This window comes from Oncorhynchus nerka, linkage group LG19 (genome assembly GCF_034236695.1).
Source record: "Oncorhynchus nerka isolate Pitt River linkage group LG19, Oner_Uvic_2.0, whole genome shotgun sequence".
Classification (NCBI taxonomy): domain Eukaryota; kingdom Metazoa; phylum Chordata; class Actinopteri; order Salmoniformes; family Salmonidae; genus Oncorhynchus; species Oncorhynchus nerka.
Window position 1 is genome coordinate 39384740 of NC_088414.1, and position 17125 is coordinate 39401864.

Below are 17125 nucleotides of genomic sequence, written 5' to 3' on the forward strand. Positions count from 1 at the left end.
GTGGGACTATCAATTCAATGAGGAAGTGGTAATACTGCTCCCTGATGATGTTTATTAACCTTAATAAGAGAGGGAAACCATTAGTCTAATGATTAAACCTCTGGACCTGGGGACTGTAGGTGTTGAGCCCCAGAGAAAGTGTAGCATAGCATAGCATAGCATAGCGTCTATTGATTAAACCTGTGGTCTGCAGGTGTTACATCCCAGAGAAAACATAGCTCCATAGCATAGCGTTGCATAACATAGTGTCTAATGATTAAGACAGCCATGGTGGACATCATGTTCACCACCAGCACCAGCACCACCATGATCTCTGTCCTGCTGGCCGAGGTCAAAACCATCTCTTACTACTCCTGCATATCAAGCATGTACATCTACCACCTGGGTGACATCACAGGGTGTCTGGCCCTGTCCCTGATGGCTTTGGACCGAACCATCGCTATCAGCACTTCTCATAGGTACCCCAGCATCCTGACTAACCCAAGGCTCTTCCGGCTGAAAGGGTTAGGGGTCATGGGGGTAGTAGCAGCTCAGGCAGACAGCCTTCCATACTGCCAGCCCATCATTAGATATGTGTTCTGTGACTATCCTGCTATGGTCAGAGCTGCCTGTGTCAACCCTGAACCCTATTGGATGCTTCCCACCATCCTGGGTCTGTGGTTAGTTGCGGCACAGCTCACATTCATTCTGCTATCATACGTGAATCTGATCTACACAGTACTGAGACTGCCAAACAACGAGAGCAGAGTGAAGGTGTTTAATACATGTATTTGTCACATCATTGTGGTGTCCTGTTTCTACGCTCCCAAGTTAGTCTCTGTGTTGTTGACGAGGATAGGGGTGAGGCTGAATCTGACGGAGCCTAATGCTTCACCTTCTCTGATCAACCCAGTAGTCTTCTGTTTGAAGACCAAGGAGATTAGAAATTAGAAAGAGATTGGTTCAGATACTGTCTACAAAAAATAACTGCAGTGATGAAATGAGGTAGTGAAAAGTGTTATTTTTGTGACTTTAAATCACTAATGGGTTTGAAAGATCATTTCCAATTCAGCTCACATCAGCAGAGTTTACGTTGCCTTTAAGAGTTGCTTCGTCTTCAAGCAAGATCAGATTGGATTTATGTTGAATGACCACAGTCCAAGGTTTAAATAGTTCCGGCTTCTTCTGTTAGCACTTCACGATACTACACCTGCATATTATCCTGTATCTATTGTATCTAAATGGTTTTATTTTATTACACTGAATATTCAACTTACTTATTTTATTGTTGATGCAATGTCGAGAGTTATACATGCAAGTTAGAATTTCATTTTATGGTGTATACAACATGTGTCCTGTGAAAATGACAAATGAACTTGATTTGATTATATAACCCTTAGATATATATATATAAAATACTAATATATATATATATATATATATATATATATATATATATATATATATATTAGTATTTTCTTTTAAATGTTAACCTTTATTTAGCTAGGCAAGTCAGTTGAGAACAAATTCTTATTTACAATGATGGCCTACCCCGGACCAACGCTGGGCCGATTGTGCACCGTCCTATGGGACTTCAAATCACGTCCGGATGTGATACAGCCTGGAATCTAACCAGGGACTGTAGTGACGCCTCTTGCAGTGAGATGCAGTGCCTTGGAACGCTGTCCTACTTGAGAGCCCTTATATTGTGATGAACAATATGAATAAAGTGTTGACTCTCTCCCAGGCAGCTCCTTACTCCAGACCCAATAAAACACTTTCTGTCTGCTTTTTTTAATGTATAAATACAACCACCCGATACACATCACAACACTGATACACACCACAACACTGATACACACCACAACACTGATACACACCACAACACTGATACACACCACAACCACCCGATACACATCACAACACTGTTACACACCACAACCACCCGATACACACCACAACACTGATACACACCACAACCACCCGATACACACCACAACACTGATACACACCACAACACTGATACACACCACAACACTGATACACACCACAACCACCCGATACACATCACAACACTGTTACACACCACAACCACCCGATACACATCACAACACTGATACACACCACAACCACCCAATACACACCACAACACTGATACACACCACAACACTGATACACACCACAACCACCCCGATACACACCACAAAAACACCCAATTGAACAAACACCTAATTGTCTAAACACTGATTAAGATTGGACGGGGATGAAAATTGGACAAGGATGAAGCCCTCTCGGAATACATTTGACTTTTCCTTATTTCACTGCAAAGATTGATCTGGATCTTGTTCTTTCTTATGCCTACTAGTCCAGGATCATAGCCCCAAGCACACCATGAAGAGACTGTCAATAGTACTAGTGGAGCCATGGTATTCAGTTTAGTCATCAGAACTGCTATATGTAAGGTCTATCAAGACTTTTATTATGGCATCACCATATAGAATTTATTTTGGGGTTTTATTCTGAAAGTACCCTCCCCATACTCATCTGTGAGTGAGAAGAGTTTCACATGAGAGATGTGTGAATGACAGAGAAGTGAAGTGATGGAGATAACCTGTTGTTGTGCAACTAAAGTTGGTGCTGCTGCTAGTTGGGAAGGATTCATCTATAGAAAGGAGCTTGATTGTAACCTGACTCTTTATCAATGCATCCACAGGCCCTCTGAATAAAGTGATATAAAAATGAAGTCAAGAAATTATAGCTATAATATGCTACACAGCTTTGGTAGGTCACAATCCCCACCAGCATAGTAGTTAATGTCTATTCCCACTGTGTCATCATCATCACCCATAAGAACCATTAATAATGATTGGTTGCATTCATTCAATCAGGACCTGGTTATTGAGGCCTACGGAGATGCAGTGGAGAAGCTGGAAGACAAGAGGAGACTGGGCCTCTGTCCCAAATGGCACCCTATTCCCTTTATAGTGCCAGGTGACCAGGAACCAAAAGTAGTGCACTATATAGGGAATAGGGTGCCATTTGGGATGCATTCTGGGAAGTCTGTCTGAGCCACACAGGACCAAAGAGTTTGGTCTCATTTAAAGGATCCTTTTACAAAATACATTTAAAGTTACAGACACAAAGAAATATAAAATATGGGTCATGTTTATATGAGAGAAGACCACTATGTCACTGTGCATTGCTGTTAATGAAATAGCTATATTTATTTTATTGCAGCTTAGTAACAATAAAAACAAGCCATCGTAAGTGTCATAGCGTCATCAGTGTCACTGCAATCTGTAAGCCATTACAGTACTGATAATACCTGACTGTTGTGTGTGTGTGAACATGGTGACCATGTTTACCGAACATATACAGGACATGGTTGCCATGTCCTCATAATATAAGATATTAATGTTCTAGACACGTTTCATGGGAACTTTGAAAGAACGTTTCTATGTATGTCTCACACATAGTGCTTTTAAGATAGTGTTTTCAACTTACAACTTATATCATTTGACTATTCTCTCGTCATTGATTTGATTTACTTATCTCAACAATTTAAAGTCGAACGGACAGCGTTTTCACTACTTTGCAGATATGAAAAACAGATATATAAATATATAAAATTCCCAGATTAAACTACAAAACGAACCTCCATATGAGGTTTTAAAAGTTGGTTAAATTTTACTCAAAATTCCATGACAGAGTAATGTGGCTAATAGGCTAGTTTATCTATTTATGTAGCTATTTATTTAGCAAGCTAAACACACAAGGCCTGATGTTAGCTAGGGAGGATGTCATGTCCTTGGACAAGTGGGGTGAATGACTTTCCCCCCCATATCGTTTTTCGGTGGCTACAGCTACAGATGCAGGTGTCATTTGGTTAACTAGCCAGAAATGTGAATCACTTTGCTAGCTAGCTATGCTAGCTATGTTGTCAACAGTTAGCATATCTCTAGTTATCAATCAAATGGATTTAGCATTGATCAAATGAGCAGGCAGGCAAGTTCATGTTCTGGGTAAGTTCTATTTGACAGGAAGGGATTGGTCTCTTGATAAAATTCCTTGCCCATCACGGGAACATTCCTATGAAAATGTTACTTAATGACGTAATGAGACGCTTAAGGGAACGTTCTCTAAAGTTGTGGGAACGTCTGATTTTAGCTGGGTTTGGCCTGTTGCTTACACATGAGTTGCTCTCGCTCTCCTTCTCTCATTTACAGAGAGCGTTTCTAAGCTATGTGGACAAGCCGGTCCTCATTAGCTATCTCATTAGACTGACTGTGAACTCAGTGGGAGACTCATGTGTTCACAGATAGATAGAGGTCTAGTAATCATCTGTGATATTACAGATAGATAGAGGTCTGGTAAAAATCCTCTATGATACTACAGATAGATATAGGTCTGGTAATCATCCTCTGTGATACTACAGATAGATAGATGTTTAGAAATCATCCTCTATGATACTACAGATAGATAGAGGTCTAGTAATCATCATCTGTGAAACTACAGATAGACAGAGGTCTAGTTATCATCCTCTATAATACTATAGATAGATAGATGTTTAGTAATCATCCTCTATAATACTACAGATAGATAGAGGTCTAGTTATCATCCTCTATGATACTACAGATAGATAGAAGTCTAGTTATCATCCTCTATGATAGTACAGATAAATAGATGTTTAGAAATCATCCTCTATGATACTACAGATAGATAGAGGTCTAGTAATCATCATCTGTGATATTAAAGATAGATAGAGGTCTAGTTATCATCCTCTATGAAACTACAGATAGACAGAGGTCTAGTTATCATCCTCTATAATACTATAGATAGATAGATGTTTAGTAATCATCCTCTATAATACTACAGATAGATAGAGGTCTAGTTATCATCCTCTATAATACTACAGATAGATAGAGGTCTAGTAATCATCCTCTATGATACTACAGATAGATAGAAGTCTAGTTATCATCCTCTATGATAGTACAGATAGATAGAGGTCTAGTTATCATCCTCTATGATACTACAGATAGATAGAAGTCTAGTTATCATCCTCTATGATACTACAGATAGATAGAAGTCTAGTTATCATCCTCTATGATAGTACAGATAGACAGAGGTCTAGTTATCATCCTCTGTGATACTACAGATAGATAGAGGTTTAATTATCAACCTCTATAATACTACAGATAGATAGAGGTCTAGTTATCATCCTCTATGATACTACAGATAAATAGAGGTCTAGTTATCATTCTCTATGATACTACAGATAGATAGAAGTCTAGTTATCATCCTCTATGATACTACAGATAGATAGAGGTCTAGTAATCATCCTCTATAATACTACAGATAGATACATGTTTAGTAATCATCCTCTGTGATACTACAGATAGATAGAGGTCTAGTAATCATCCTCTGTGATATTACAGATAGATAGAGGTCTTGTAATCATCCTCTATGATACTACAGATAGATAGAGGTCTAGAAATCATCCTCTATGATACTACAGATAGATAGAGGTCTGGTAATCATCCTCTATAATACTACAGAGAGATAGAGGTCTAGAAATCATCCTCTATGATACTACAGATAGATATAGGTCTAGAAATCATTCTGGAGTAAAATGTATGGAGTAAAAAGTACAATATTTTCTTAAGGAATGTAGTGAAGTAAAAGTTAAACTTGTAAAAAATATAAATATTAAAGGAAAGTACAGATACCCCCCCAAAAAACGACTTAATTAGCACCTTAAAGTAGTTTCACTTAAGTACTTTACACCATTCATTAGCTCAACTGGATGAGAGTGCCTGCTAAATTATTACAATTACCACAATTACCAAAACATAAAAAATTGAACTCTGATGAGATCTGAATGGTCAACTCTCATGTTTCTCTTTCCTTTCTACTTTCTTTTTCTCTCCTTTCTCCTCTTTCTCTCTCCTCCTTCCTCATCTTTTTACCGCCTCCCTCCTCTCTCTTCTCAGCCTGTGTGGTTGGTAGTTCCAGAAGGGCAATGAGATGTGTCCTATGACAACAACAACAACAGCAAGGGTATTAATCTCTGACACGTCTACTTCACTCAATCTAGGCATGTCATACACAAGTACGGTGGCCCACAGGGGACATGCTACTACAGATTCACCATGAGGCTGCAGGTATAACAGTTGAGGTGGACTCAGAGCCAGCACCACAAATTGGTCTTCAGTCCAACACACATCACCAGACTACTGAAGAGAGACATTTGGATCAAGTCTGTGGTAAGACCAGGTAAGACTTAGTTTCTGCAGTATGTAGTTGTACCATGTTAGACATTACAGTATGAGGGTTCAACAGGTAAGAGTTATTCTAATGGAGGGAACGTGAAACCAATATCAGCTTTCCAGTGCTATTCCTTGGATTATTCATTAGAATTGTTTAACTGTGTCTGAGGTAAAAGTCAAATGGATTATATTTTTTACTTTGTTGTCAGTTAAATTAATTGTATTCTTAGTTTTTTAAATATAATTACATAAAAAATAGACAATTGAACTTGGATATTTGCCCTTGTATTGATGATGTTTCACTCATTGCAATGTCTCAACAGGTGAATTAAAAAACAGTAATGTATTTATTTTATATTTCCACAGATTATTACGAGCCAGGAGGAATCACTGATAACACCACCAGTCAGGATGAGTTACCTGACCTCTGACCCTAACCAGACAGATAACATTGACACCATTATCCGACCCCCTTACTTCTTCATCAGTGGTTTCATCGACATCCCCCACATGGAGTACTATTACGTCTTCCTCTGCTTCGTATACATCATCTCTCTGGTTAGTCCATAGCTCTGGTCTACGCTGTTACAAACTAGCTCTGGTCTACGCTGTTACAAACTAGCTCTGGTCTACGTTGTTACAAACTATGTGTGATCCAGGCTGTTACTAACTAGCTCTGGTCCAGGCTGTTACAAACTAGCTGTAGTCCAGGCTGTTACAAACTAGCTCTGGTCCAGTCTTTTACTAACTAGCTCTGGTCCAGTCTTTTACCAACTAGCTCTGGTCCAGTCTTTTACTAACTAGCTCTGGTCCAGTTTTTTATTAACTAGCTCTGGTCCAGTCTGTTACAAACTAGATGTAGTCCAGGATGTTACTAACTAGCTATGGTCCAGGGAGTTACGTATCGCCATCGTCAGCAAGTTGATCCACTTGATAAGCTAGAAAAGGTTTCACTTTCCTATTGAAATCACACTTGTATATGTTTTTTGAACTTAAGAAAACCTGGTATGGTGCAGTATCATTTCAGCTGGGGGCCTATTGCGCCCATAGTCAACAGGTGAGAAATGAAAAGTGAAAAAATGAATTTACCTGTATTTACATTTTGGGTTGTGTGTGTGTGTGTGTGTGTGTGTGTGTGTGTGTGTGTGTGTGTGTGTGTGTGTGTGTGTGTGTGTGTGTGTGTGTGTGTGTGTGTGTGTGTGTGTGTATTGGGTCTAGGTGGGCAACACCTTCGTCATGATGGTTATCTACATGGACAACAGTCTCCACAGGTAATCAGTCCTCTTTTATCTCAGTGGTAATAATACAGCAGAATTCTACCTTTATTGGACTGTATTTTTGCAGTTCCAGAACCCAACCAGATGAACCACAACACACACAACACAAGCTGAAGCAGCACAGGGGTTCTGGCTGCTAGTTCACTCCTTTTAGATTCCCCCCATCAGCTCGGGATTTCAACTGTATCCCTGGTTACCGGCCTGCCTCTCAATAAGGCATCTGAATGAAAACCACCATTAGGTTCAGCTGGATGGTCTGTAGTTGATTCTGAATGAAAACCACCATTAGGTTCAGCTGGATGGTCTGTAGTTGATTCTGAATGAAAACCACCATTAGGTTCAGCTGGATGGTCTATAGTTGATTCTGAATAAAAACCACCATTAGATCAGCCGGATGGTCTGTAGTTGATTCTGAATAAAAACCACCATTCGTTTCAGCTGGATGGTCTGTAGTTGATTCTGAATGAAAACCACCATTAGGTTCAGCTGGATGGTCTATAGTTGATTCTGAATGAAAACCACCATTAGATCAGCCGGATGGTCTATAGTTGATTCTGAATGAAAACCACCATTAGATCAGCCGGATGGTCTATAGTTGATAACTTACACATTACAGATGACAGTGTAAAGATGTTTAGGATGTCCACTTTTTGTCTACTTCTTTACTGATTGATTGTATTTACCTTCTCTGTAATTGTCTATGTCCTGTGTTTGTTGCATAAACAACCTTTCCCCATGGAGATAATCAAGTCAGGATCTTACCCTTACAGCCCCAAGTACGTTGCTGTGTTCAACCTGGCCTTCACAGACGTGTGTGGGAGCACTGCCATGGTCCCCAAGCTCCTGGATACGTTCCTGTTCAGCAGACAGCTCATCTCCTACAACCAGTGCCTCGCTAGCCTCTTCTTCATCTTCCTCTTCCTCAACATGCAGTCCTTCAACCTCACCATCCTCTCTTACGACAGACTGGTGGCCATCTGCTGCCCACTCAGGTCTCAGTTCAAATCAAATTTTTCAACAATATATAATTCAAAAGGCCTTCATAATTGCCCCTTGTGTGATAATAATGTTTCTGCTTTCACCGACAATTCAACCTGATATATGGATACACTGCATCTAAAATCCCTGATAACAGCTTCTTTCCACTGTCCACACAGGTACCATATGATGGTGACTTACAGGTCCATGTTCCAGCTGACGGGTGCTGCCTGGGCGTTTGCTGTGTTCCTGTTGTTGCTGGCTGTGTGCCTCATCACCCGACTCTCCTTCTGCCGGTAGGTGGCTGAGGAGGTGACCCTGTTGCAGAAAGGTTACCGGTTTGAATCCCGGGCCGGGTGCTATAAAAATAAATGATCAGTTGATTACTGTAACATGTGGACAATGAAGATGTATTGTATTGTAGGTCTCTGGTGATCAACAGCTACTTCTGTGACCACGGTCCCCTGTTCCGTCTGGCGGCCCCCTGTTCTGATGTGGTCCCTAACAAAGTGATGGCATATCTCATCTCTACAGTCCTCTTTCTCCCCATGGTGTTCATCATATCATCATACATCTGTATCACACACGCCCTGTTCACCATCACACTGCCCCAGGACAGGTGAGAAGTCATACTGATCAGAGTCAGAGATTTAGCCAGATATTTTGTTTATATACCTAAACATATAGCTCTGATACTGATTGTTGCGCTGCCTCAGATATACACTACAGGACCAAAAGTTTGTGGACACCTGCTCATCAGACATCACATTCTAAAATTATGGTCATTAATATGGAGTTGGTCCCCCCTTTGCTGCTGAAACAGCCGCCACTCGTTTGTGAGTGCTTTTCAATAGATGTTGGAGCATCGCTGCGGGGACTTGCTTCCATTCAGGCACAAGAGCATTAGTGAGGTCGGACGCTGATGTTGGGCGAATAGGCCTGGCTCGCAGTCAGTGTTTCAATTCATCCCAAAGGTGCTCTGTGCAAGCTAGTCAAGTTCTTCCACACTGATTTCGACAATCCATTTCTGTTTGGACCTCGCTTGGTGCACTTGGGTATTGTCATGCTGAAACAGGAAAGGGCCTTCCCCAAAGTGTTGTCACAAAGTTGGAAGCACAGAATCCAGAATGTCATTGTATGCTGTAGTGTAAAGGTTTCCCTTCACTGGAACTAAGAGGCCTAGCACGCACCATGAAAACAGCCATGGACCATTATTCGTCATCCACCAAACTTTACAGTTGCCACTATGCATTGGGGTAGATAGCGTACTCCTGGCATCTGACAAACCCAGATTCTTGGCATTGCGCACAGTGATTTTAGGCTGTTTGCAGTTGATCAGCCATGGAAACCAATTTCATGAAGCTCCCGAAGAAGTTAATTGCTTCCAAAAGCAGATGGAAACTCAGTAGTGAGGACAGAATATTTTTTACACACTACACACTTCAGCACTCAGCGGTCCCGTTCTGTAAGCTTGTGTTGCCACCATTTCCAATTTCCAATAACAACACCTACAGTTGACCGGGGCAGCTCTAGCAGGGCAGACATTTTACGAACTGACTTGTTGGAAGGAAGCATCCTATGACAGTGCCACATTGAAAGTCACTGATCTCTTAATTAAGGCCGTTCTATAGCCAATGCTTGTTTATGGAGATTGCATGGCTGTGTGCTCGGTTTTATACAGTTTTATACACCTGGGTGTGGCTGAAATAACCAAATCCACTCATTTGAAGGGGTGTCTACATACCGTTGTATATATAGTGTATGTTGTTCTAGTGATAAATGCTGTAAATACTGAGAATGTCATTGAACTGGATAGATGATGACTCACTGTACTGACACTTTTGTCCTTTTCTCTGTCTCTCTCTTTCTCTCTCTTTCGCTCTCTTTCTCTCTCTCTGTCTCTCTCTCTGTCTATCTGTCTCTCTCTCTCCCCCCCTCTTTCTCCCTCTCTCTACTTCTCTCTCTCTCCTTCTCTCCCTCCCTCTCCTTCTCTAATTTTCTCTCTCTCTCATTCTCTCTCTCCTTCTCTTTCTCTCTCTCTCTCTCTCTCAGAGTCAGAGCCTTGAAGACGTGTACCTCACACCTGATACTCGTAGCCATATTCTACCTGCCTATTAATTTCACATACTTCCTTCACTCAATCATACCAACCAACGCCCGGATCATCAACCTCTCCCTGACCTCGGTGCTGCCGCCCATGCTCAACCCCATCATATATGTTCTGAAGACAGAGGAGTTTAAGGAATCGGCCAAGAAGCTGCTTAGTAAAAGAGGAGCACAGCGAGCTCTGGTGCTGAACCAATCAACATGAAGTGTTACTATTTATTTATATCTCTATTTGACTTGTTTTTGATTGATATGCTGTGTAAGATATACTGCTAATTGTTGTTTCAATTAAATAAAAAATAATGTTTTTCTTAAATTAAACATGTATATTATTGTCTATATGCCTTTAAAGACATACAGAAATGTCATAATAAAAAGGCTGGATAAAACCCAAATACAAATCAAATATACTTATAAAGGCCCTTCTACATCTCAGTTTCACAAAGTGCTTAGCAAGCAGGAGTAGAAGCAGTACATTAGAACCAGTAAAAACACCCTAGAAGGCTTAACACCCCAGAAGGAAAAACACCCTAGAAGGATTAACACCCTAGAAGGATTAACACCCCAGAAGGAAAAACACCCCAGAAGGATTAACACCCTAGAAGGATTAACACCCTAGAAGGAAAAACACCCCAGAAGGAAAAACACCCCAGAAGGAAAAACACCCCAGAAGGAAAAACACCCTAGAGAGGAACCAGGCTCGGATGGCCCGGGGTAGTTGTTTGGGGGATGCATTCTACTATAATCTGCTAAATTGTAATTATTCGCTCCTATGGCCTATTTATTGCCTACCTCCTCATGCCTTTTGCACACACTGTATATAGACTTTCTTTTTTCTACTGTGTCATTCACTTGTTTATTGTGTTATTGGCTTGTTTATTGTTTGAAATGTTTGGACCAAGTTTACAGGTAACTTATTAGATACTTTGTAGTCATGTTGGGCGAGTTGGAACTAGTGTATTTCTGAATCAAATGCGCCAAATAAATTGACATTTTGGGGATATAAAGAAGGAATTTATCGAACAAAAGGACCATTTGTGATGTTTCTGGGACATTTTGGAGTGCCAACAGAAGAAGATCTTCAAAGGTAAGGCATCAATTATATTGTTATTTCTGACTTTTGTGTCGCACCTGGATGGTTGAAATATGATTTTCATGTGTTTGTATGCGGGGTGCTTTCCTCAGATAATCACATGATTTCGCCGTAAATCCTTTTTGAAATCTGACACTACGGATGGATTAACAAGAAGTGAAGCTTTATTTTGATGTATTAGCCATGTATGTTTTGTGAATTTTCATTATGAGTATTTCTGTTGTTGAATTTGGCGCGCTGCAATTTCACTGGATATTGTCAAATCAATCTAAAGGGATTGGCGCGCGACGGGATCCATAAGAGTTTAACTTGGCTTTTTAAGACCTTAAAAAGGCAGGGTAGGATAGATATAGGTCTGTAGCAGTTTGGGTCTAGAGTGTCTCTCCCTTTGAAGAGGGGGATGACCGTGGCAGCTTTCCAATCTCAGATGATACGAAAGGGAGGTTGAACAGGCTAGTAATAGGGGTTGCAACAATCTCGGCAGATAATATTAGAAAGAGAGGGTCAAGATTGTCTAGCCTGGCTGATTTGTAGGGGTCCAGATTTTGCAGTTCTTTCAGAACTTCATCTACCTGGATTTGGGTGAAGGACAAATGGGGGAGGTTTGGGCGTGTTGCTGTGGGGCGTGCAGGGCTGTTGACTGGGGTAGGGGTAGCCAGGTGGAAAGCATGGCCAGCCGTAGAAAAATGCTTTATAGTGGATTTATCGGTGGTGACAGAGTTTCCTAGCCTCAGTGCAGTGGGCAGCTGGGAGGATGTGCTCTTATTCTCCATGGACTTTACACTGTCCCAGAACTTTTTTTGAGTTTGTGCTACAGGATGCAAGTTTCTGTTTGAAAAAGCTAGCCTTTACTTTCCTAACTGCCTGTGTAAATTGGTTCCTAACTTCCCTGAAAAGGTGCATATCACATGGGCTAGTCAATGCTAATGCAGTATCCCACATAATGTTCTTGTGTTGGTCAAGGGCAGTCAGGTCTGGTGTGAACCAAGGGCTTTATCTGTTCCTGGTTCTCCATTTTTTCAATGGGGCATGTTTATTTAAGATGGTGAGGAAGGCACTTTCAAAGAATAAGCAGGCATCCTCTACTGACGGGATGAGGTCAATATCCTTCTAGGATACCAGGGCCAGGTTGATTAGAAAGGCCTGCTCGCTGAAGTGATTTAGGGAGCTTTTGACAGTGATGAGGGGTGGTCGTTTGACCGCAGACCCATTACGGATGCAGGCAATGAGACAGTGATCGATGAGATCTCGGTTGAAGATAGCAGAGGTGTATTTGGTGGGCAAGTTGGTTAGGAGGATATCTATGAGGGTGCCTGTGTTTACGGATTTGGGGTTGTACCTGGTAGGTTCATTGATAATTTGTGTGAGATTGAGGGCATCAAGCTTAGATTGTAGGATGGCCAGGGTGTTATTAAGTATGTCACAGTTTAGGTCACCTAGCAGCACGAGCTCTGAAGATAGATGGGGGGCAATCAATTCACATATGGTGTCCAGGGCAGAGCTGGGGGAAGAGGGTGGTCTATAGCAAGCAGCATCAGTGAGAGACTTGTTTCTGGAAAGGTGGATTTTTAAAAGTAGAAGGTCAAATTGTTTGGGTACAGACCTGGATAGAAAGACAGAACTCTGCAGGCTATCTCTGCAGTAGATTGCAACTCCGCCCACTTTGGCAGTTCTATCTTGTTGGAAAATGTTATAGTTAGGGATGGACATTTCAGGGTTTTTGGTGGTCTTCCTAAGCCAGGATTCAGATACGGCTAGGACAACCGGGTTGGCAGAGTGTGGTAAAGCAGTGAATAAAGCAAACTTAGGGAGGAGGCTTCTAATGTTAACATGCATGAAACAAAGGCTTTTACAGTTACAGAAGTCAACAAATGAGAGCGCCTGGGGAATGGGAGTGGAGCTAGGCACTGCAGGGCCTGGATTAACCTCTACATCACCAGGGGAACAGAGGAGGAGTAGGGTAAAGGCTATAAGAACTGGTCGTCTAGTACGTTCGGAACAGAGAGTAAAAGGAGCAGGATTATTGTCGCGATAGAATAGATCCAAGGGTTATTGTACAGACAAAGGTATGGTAGGATGTGAATACAGTGGAGGTAAGCCTAGGCATTGAGTGATGATGAGAGAGATATTGACTCTAGAAATATAATTTAAACCAGGTGATGTCACCACATGTGTGGGAGGTGGAACTAAAGGGTTAGCTAATGCATATTGAGCAGGGCTTGAGGCTCTATAGTGAAATAAGACAATAATCACTAACCAGAACAGCAATGGACAAGGCATATTGACATTAGGGAGAGGCATGCATAGCCGAGTGATCATAAGGGTCCAGTGAGTAGTTAGGCTGGCTAGAGACACGGTGATTTAGACAGCTAGCGGGCCGGGCCTGGCAAGCTAGCAGAAGGGCCTTAGAGGGACGTCGTGACGAAATAAATCTGTTATAGCCTCCTCGTGCGGAGCCTCCTCGTGCTGTTACGTTGGCAGACCAGTTGTGATGGATTAGTAGGGTTCCGTTTAGTGAAGGGGGTCCAGTCCAAATGGCAAAATAGGTATAGTGGCCCAAGAAATTGGCCGATGGGTCTCTTCCGCTAACAGTCCAATATGCTCTAGACAGCTAGTGAGCCGTGGCTAGCAGGCTGGCACATGAGCATTCAGGAGACATCACGACGGAGGGGCCTGTTGGTAAAAAAAAAAACTTGGGCAGATTACGTCGGTAGTCCAGTCGTGATGGATAAGCAGGGCTCCGTCTCGTAAAAGGGGTCCAGGCCAATTGCCAAAATAGGTATAGTGGCACAAGAAATTGGCTGATGTACATATTTAGCTAACAGTCCAATATGCTCTAGACAGCTAGAGGGCCGTGGCTAGCAGGCTAGCAGATGGGCATTCAGGGGACGTCGCAACGTTTTAGCCAGTTGAAGAACCCATCGGTAGTCCAGTCGTGAAGGATTGGTGGGGCTCCGAACCGGCAGTAAAAGGGGTCCAGGCCAATTGGCAAAATAGGTATTGTAGCCCAGGAGTGGCTGATGGACCTCTTCAGCTGGCCGGGAAGATGAGCCTAGCATGGGCTAGCTCCAGGCTAGTTGGTGCTTGCTTCAGGACAGAGACGTTAATCAAATGGCTACCCAGACTATTTGCATTGCCCGCCCCCTACCTCTCTTCTACGCTGCTGCTACTCTCTGTTATTATCTATACATAGCCATTTTAATAACTCTAACTATATCTACATGTACATATTACCTCAATTACCTCAACACCGGTGCCCTCACACATTGATTCTGTACCAATAACCCCTGTATAAAGCCCCGCTATTGTTATTTACTGCTGCTCTTTAAGTATTTGTTACTTACTTCTTAATGTTTTTATTTTCTTAAAGCTGCAGTGTTGGTTAATGGCTTGTAAGTAAGCATTTCACTGTAAGGTCTACACCTGTTGTATTCAGCGCATGTGACAAATACAAATACATTTGATTCGATAACTTTCAGGTGTAACAGTTTCATGTAGAATAAACCATCCTTCACATAATACTGTAGAAGCAGTGTTCTGCTAATATAACAATGTACAAATATTATACCTTCCTGTATGGTGCCCCGTATAAGACAGGAGTTCCCTGACATGTTTGAAGAATACACAGACTCCTCCCTCTAATGATAATACCATTGGATTCAATAATAACAAAGTGATAAAAAGTAACAGATGTGTCTTGTATCAATTTAATACTGAGGGAAACGTCCCTCCCAGTTCAGACAGCAGAGGACTCCATTTCAAAAGCATCTCTTCAGTCTCTTCAGTCTCTCCATTTCAAAAGCATCTCTTCAGTCTCTTCAGTTCTCCATCTGTTGAAGACTCCATTTCAAAAGCATCTCTTCAGTTTGGAACAACACACATAAATAATCATAACCTTTAAAACTATATAAATATAATTATATATAGAAAAATAAGACTCATAAATATAAAAAAGAACAAAGACAAATATAAACAATGTTACGTTTAATGAGTGAAGAGGTGTGGAATCAGGCGCAGAGAGCAGAAGGATGTGAGAAAAACACGCTTTAATGTCCAGGAAAAATAACATCAACAAAAGTATGAAAACAAATGATCAGAAATAATAACGGACAGCGCGAAAGCCGAAAATGCAAACAAAATTCACTCTAACACAAAACAGACGAACAAGCCCGCACGAAACAGAAGCGGGCTGAACAAACTTATATAACCCCACCCTAACAACCAAACAAGAAACAGGTGATACCAATCAGACAAAACCAAAGGAACACAGAACAAAGGATCGGTGATAGCTAGTAGACCGGTGACGACGACCGCCGAGCGCCACCCGAACAAGAAGGGGAGTTACCTTCGATAATATTCGTGACAGTACGCAGCTCCCGCAGCGCAGCTCCCGCAGCGCGCCGACGCCGGCCTCGGGGACGACCCGGGAGCCGAGGCGCTGGGCGATCCGGATGGAGGCGATGGAACTCTCTCAACATAGATGGATCTAGAATATCCCCCACCAGAACCCAGCACCTCTCCTCCGGACCGTACCCCTCCCAGTCAACGAGGTACTGCAAGCCCCTCACCCGGCGTCTTGAGTCCAGAATAGCTCGTATCGTGTACGCCGGGGACCCCTCAATGTCCAGAGGGGGCGGAGGAACCTCCGGAACCTCACCTTCCTGCATGGGACCAGCTACCACCGGCCTGAGAAGAGACACATGAAACGAGGGGTTAATACGATAATACGAAGGAAGTAATAATCGATAACAAACCTTGTTTATTCTCCTCAGGACTTTAAATGGCCCTATACACTGTGGACCCAGCTTCCGGCAGGGCAAGCGGAGGGGCAGGTTTCGGGTCGAGAGCCAGACCCTTTCCCCAGGTGCAAACACGGGGGCCTCACTGCGGTGACGGTCAGCGCTCTTCTTCTGCCTTACACTCGCTTGGCGTAATGACTCTTGGACAGCCCTCCAGGTCTCCTTAGAGCGCTGCACCCACTCCTCCACCGCAGGAGCCTCAGTCTGGCTCTGATGCCATGGTGCCAGGACTGGCTGGTACCCCAACACGCACTCAAATGGTGACATGTTGGTAGAGGAGTGGCTTAGTGAGTTCTGGGCCATTTCTGCTCAGGGAATATATCTCGCCCACTCCTCTGGCCGGTCCTGGCAATACGACCGCAGAAACCTACCCACCTCCTGGTTCACTCTCTCCACCTGCCCATTACTCTCCGGGTGATACCCTGAGGTCAGGCTGACCGAGACCCCCAGACGTTCCATAAATGCCCTCCATACACGGGAAGTAAACTGGGGGCCCCGATCAGAAACTATATCCTCGGGCACCCCGTAGTGCCGGAAGACATGGGTGAAAAGAGCTTCCGCAGTCTGTAGGGCCGTAGGGAGACCGGGCAATGGGATAAGACGGCAGGACTTAGAGAACCGATCCAC

The 17125-nt window shown here is 42.6% G+C and overlaps 2 protein-coding genes across 2 annotated transcripts; both read left to right on the forward strand.

Moving 5' to 3' along the window:
* The first annotated feature begins 267 nt into the window (after positions 1-267).
* LOC115116985 (olfactory receptor 10G7-like) lies at positions 268-930 on the forward strand. The gene has a single exon (XM_029645438.2). It carries the CDS (start codon positions 268-270, stop codon positions 928-930), a length of 663 nt encoding a protein of 220 aa, XP_029501298.2.
* A 5684-nt stretch (positions 931-6614) lies between these two features.
* Positions 6615-10874, forward strand: LOC115116991 (olfactory receptor 52E4-like). The gene is made up of 6 exons (XM_029645443.2): positions 6615-6803; positions 7464-7516; positions 8293-8514; positions 8680-8796; positions 8925-9119; positions 10553-10874. Exons 1-6 carry the CDS (start codon positions 6657-6659, stop codon positions 10809-10811), a joined length of 993 nt encoding a protein of 330 aa, XP_029501303.1. The 5' UTR covers positions 6615-6656; the 3' UTR covers positions 10812-10874.
* The last annotated feature ends 6251 nt before the right edge of the window (positions 10875-17125 follow it).

Excerpts from the sequence above, each read along its gene's own strand:
- LOC115116985 (XM_029645438.2), top strand. The coding sequence starts at position 268 with ATGGTGGACATCATGTTCACCACCAGCACCAGCACCACCATGATCTCT.
- LOC115116991 (XM_029645443.2), top strand. The coding sequence starts at position 6,657 with ATGAGTTACCTGACCTCTGACCCTAACCAGACAGATAACATTGACACC. Across the intron at positions 7,517-8,292 it reads ATGGACAACAGTCTCCACAG|CCCCAAGTACGTTGCTGTGT; the intron begins GTAATCAGTCCT and ends TTACCCTTACAG. Across the intron at positions 9,120-10,552 it reads ATCACACTGCCCCAGGACAG|AGTCAGAGCCTTGAAGACGT; the intron begins GTGAGAAGTCAT and ends TCTCTCTCTCAG.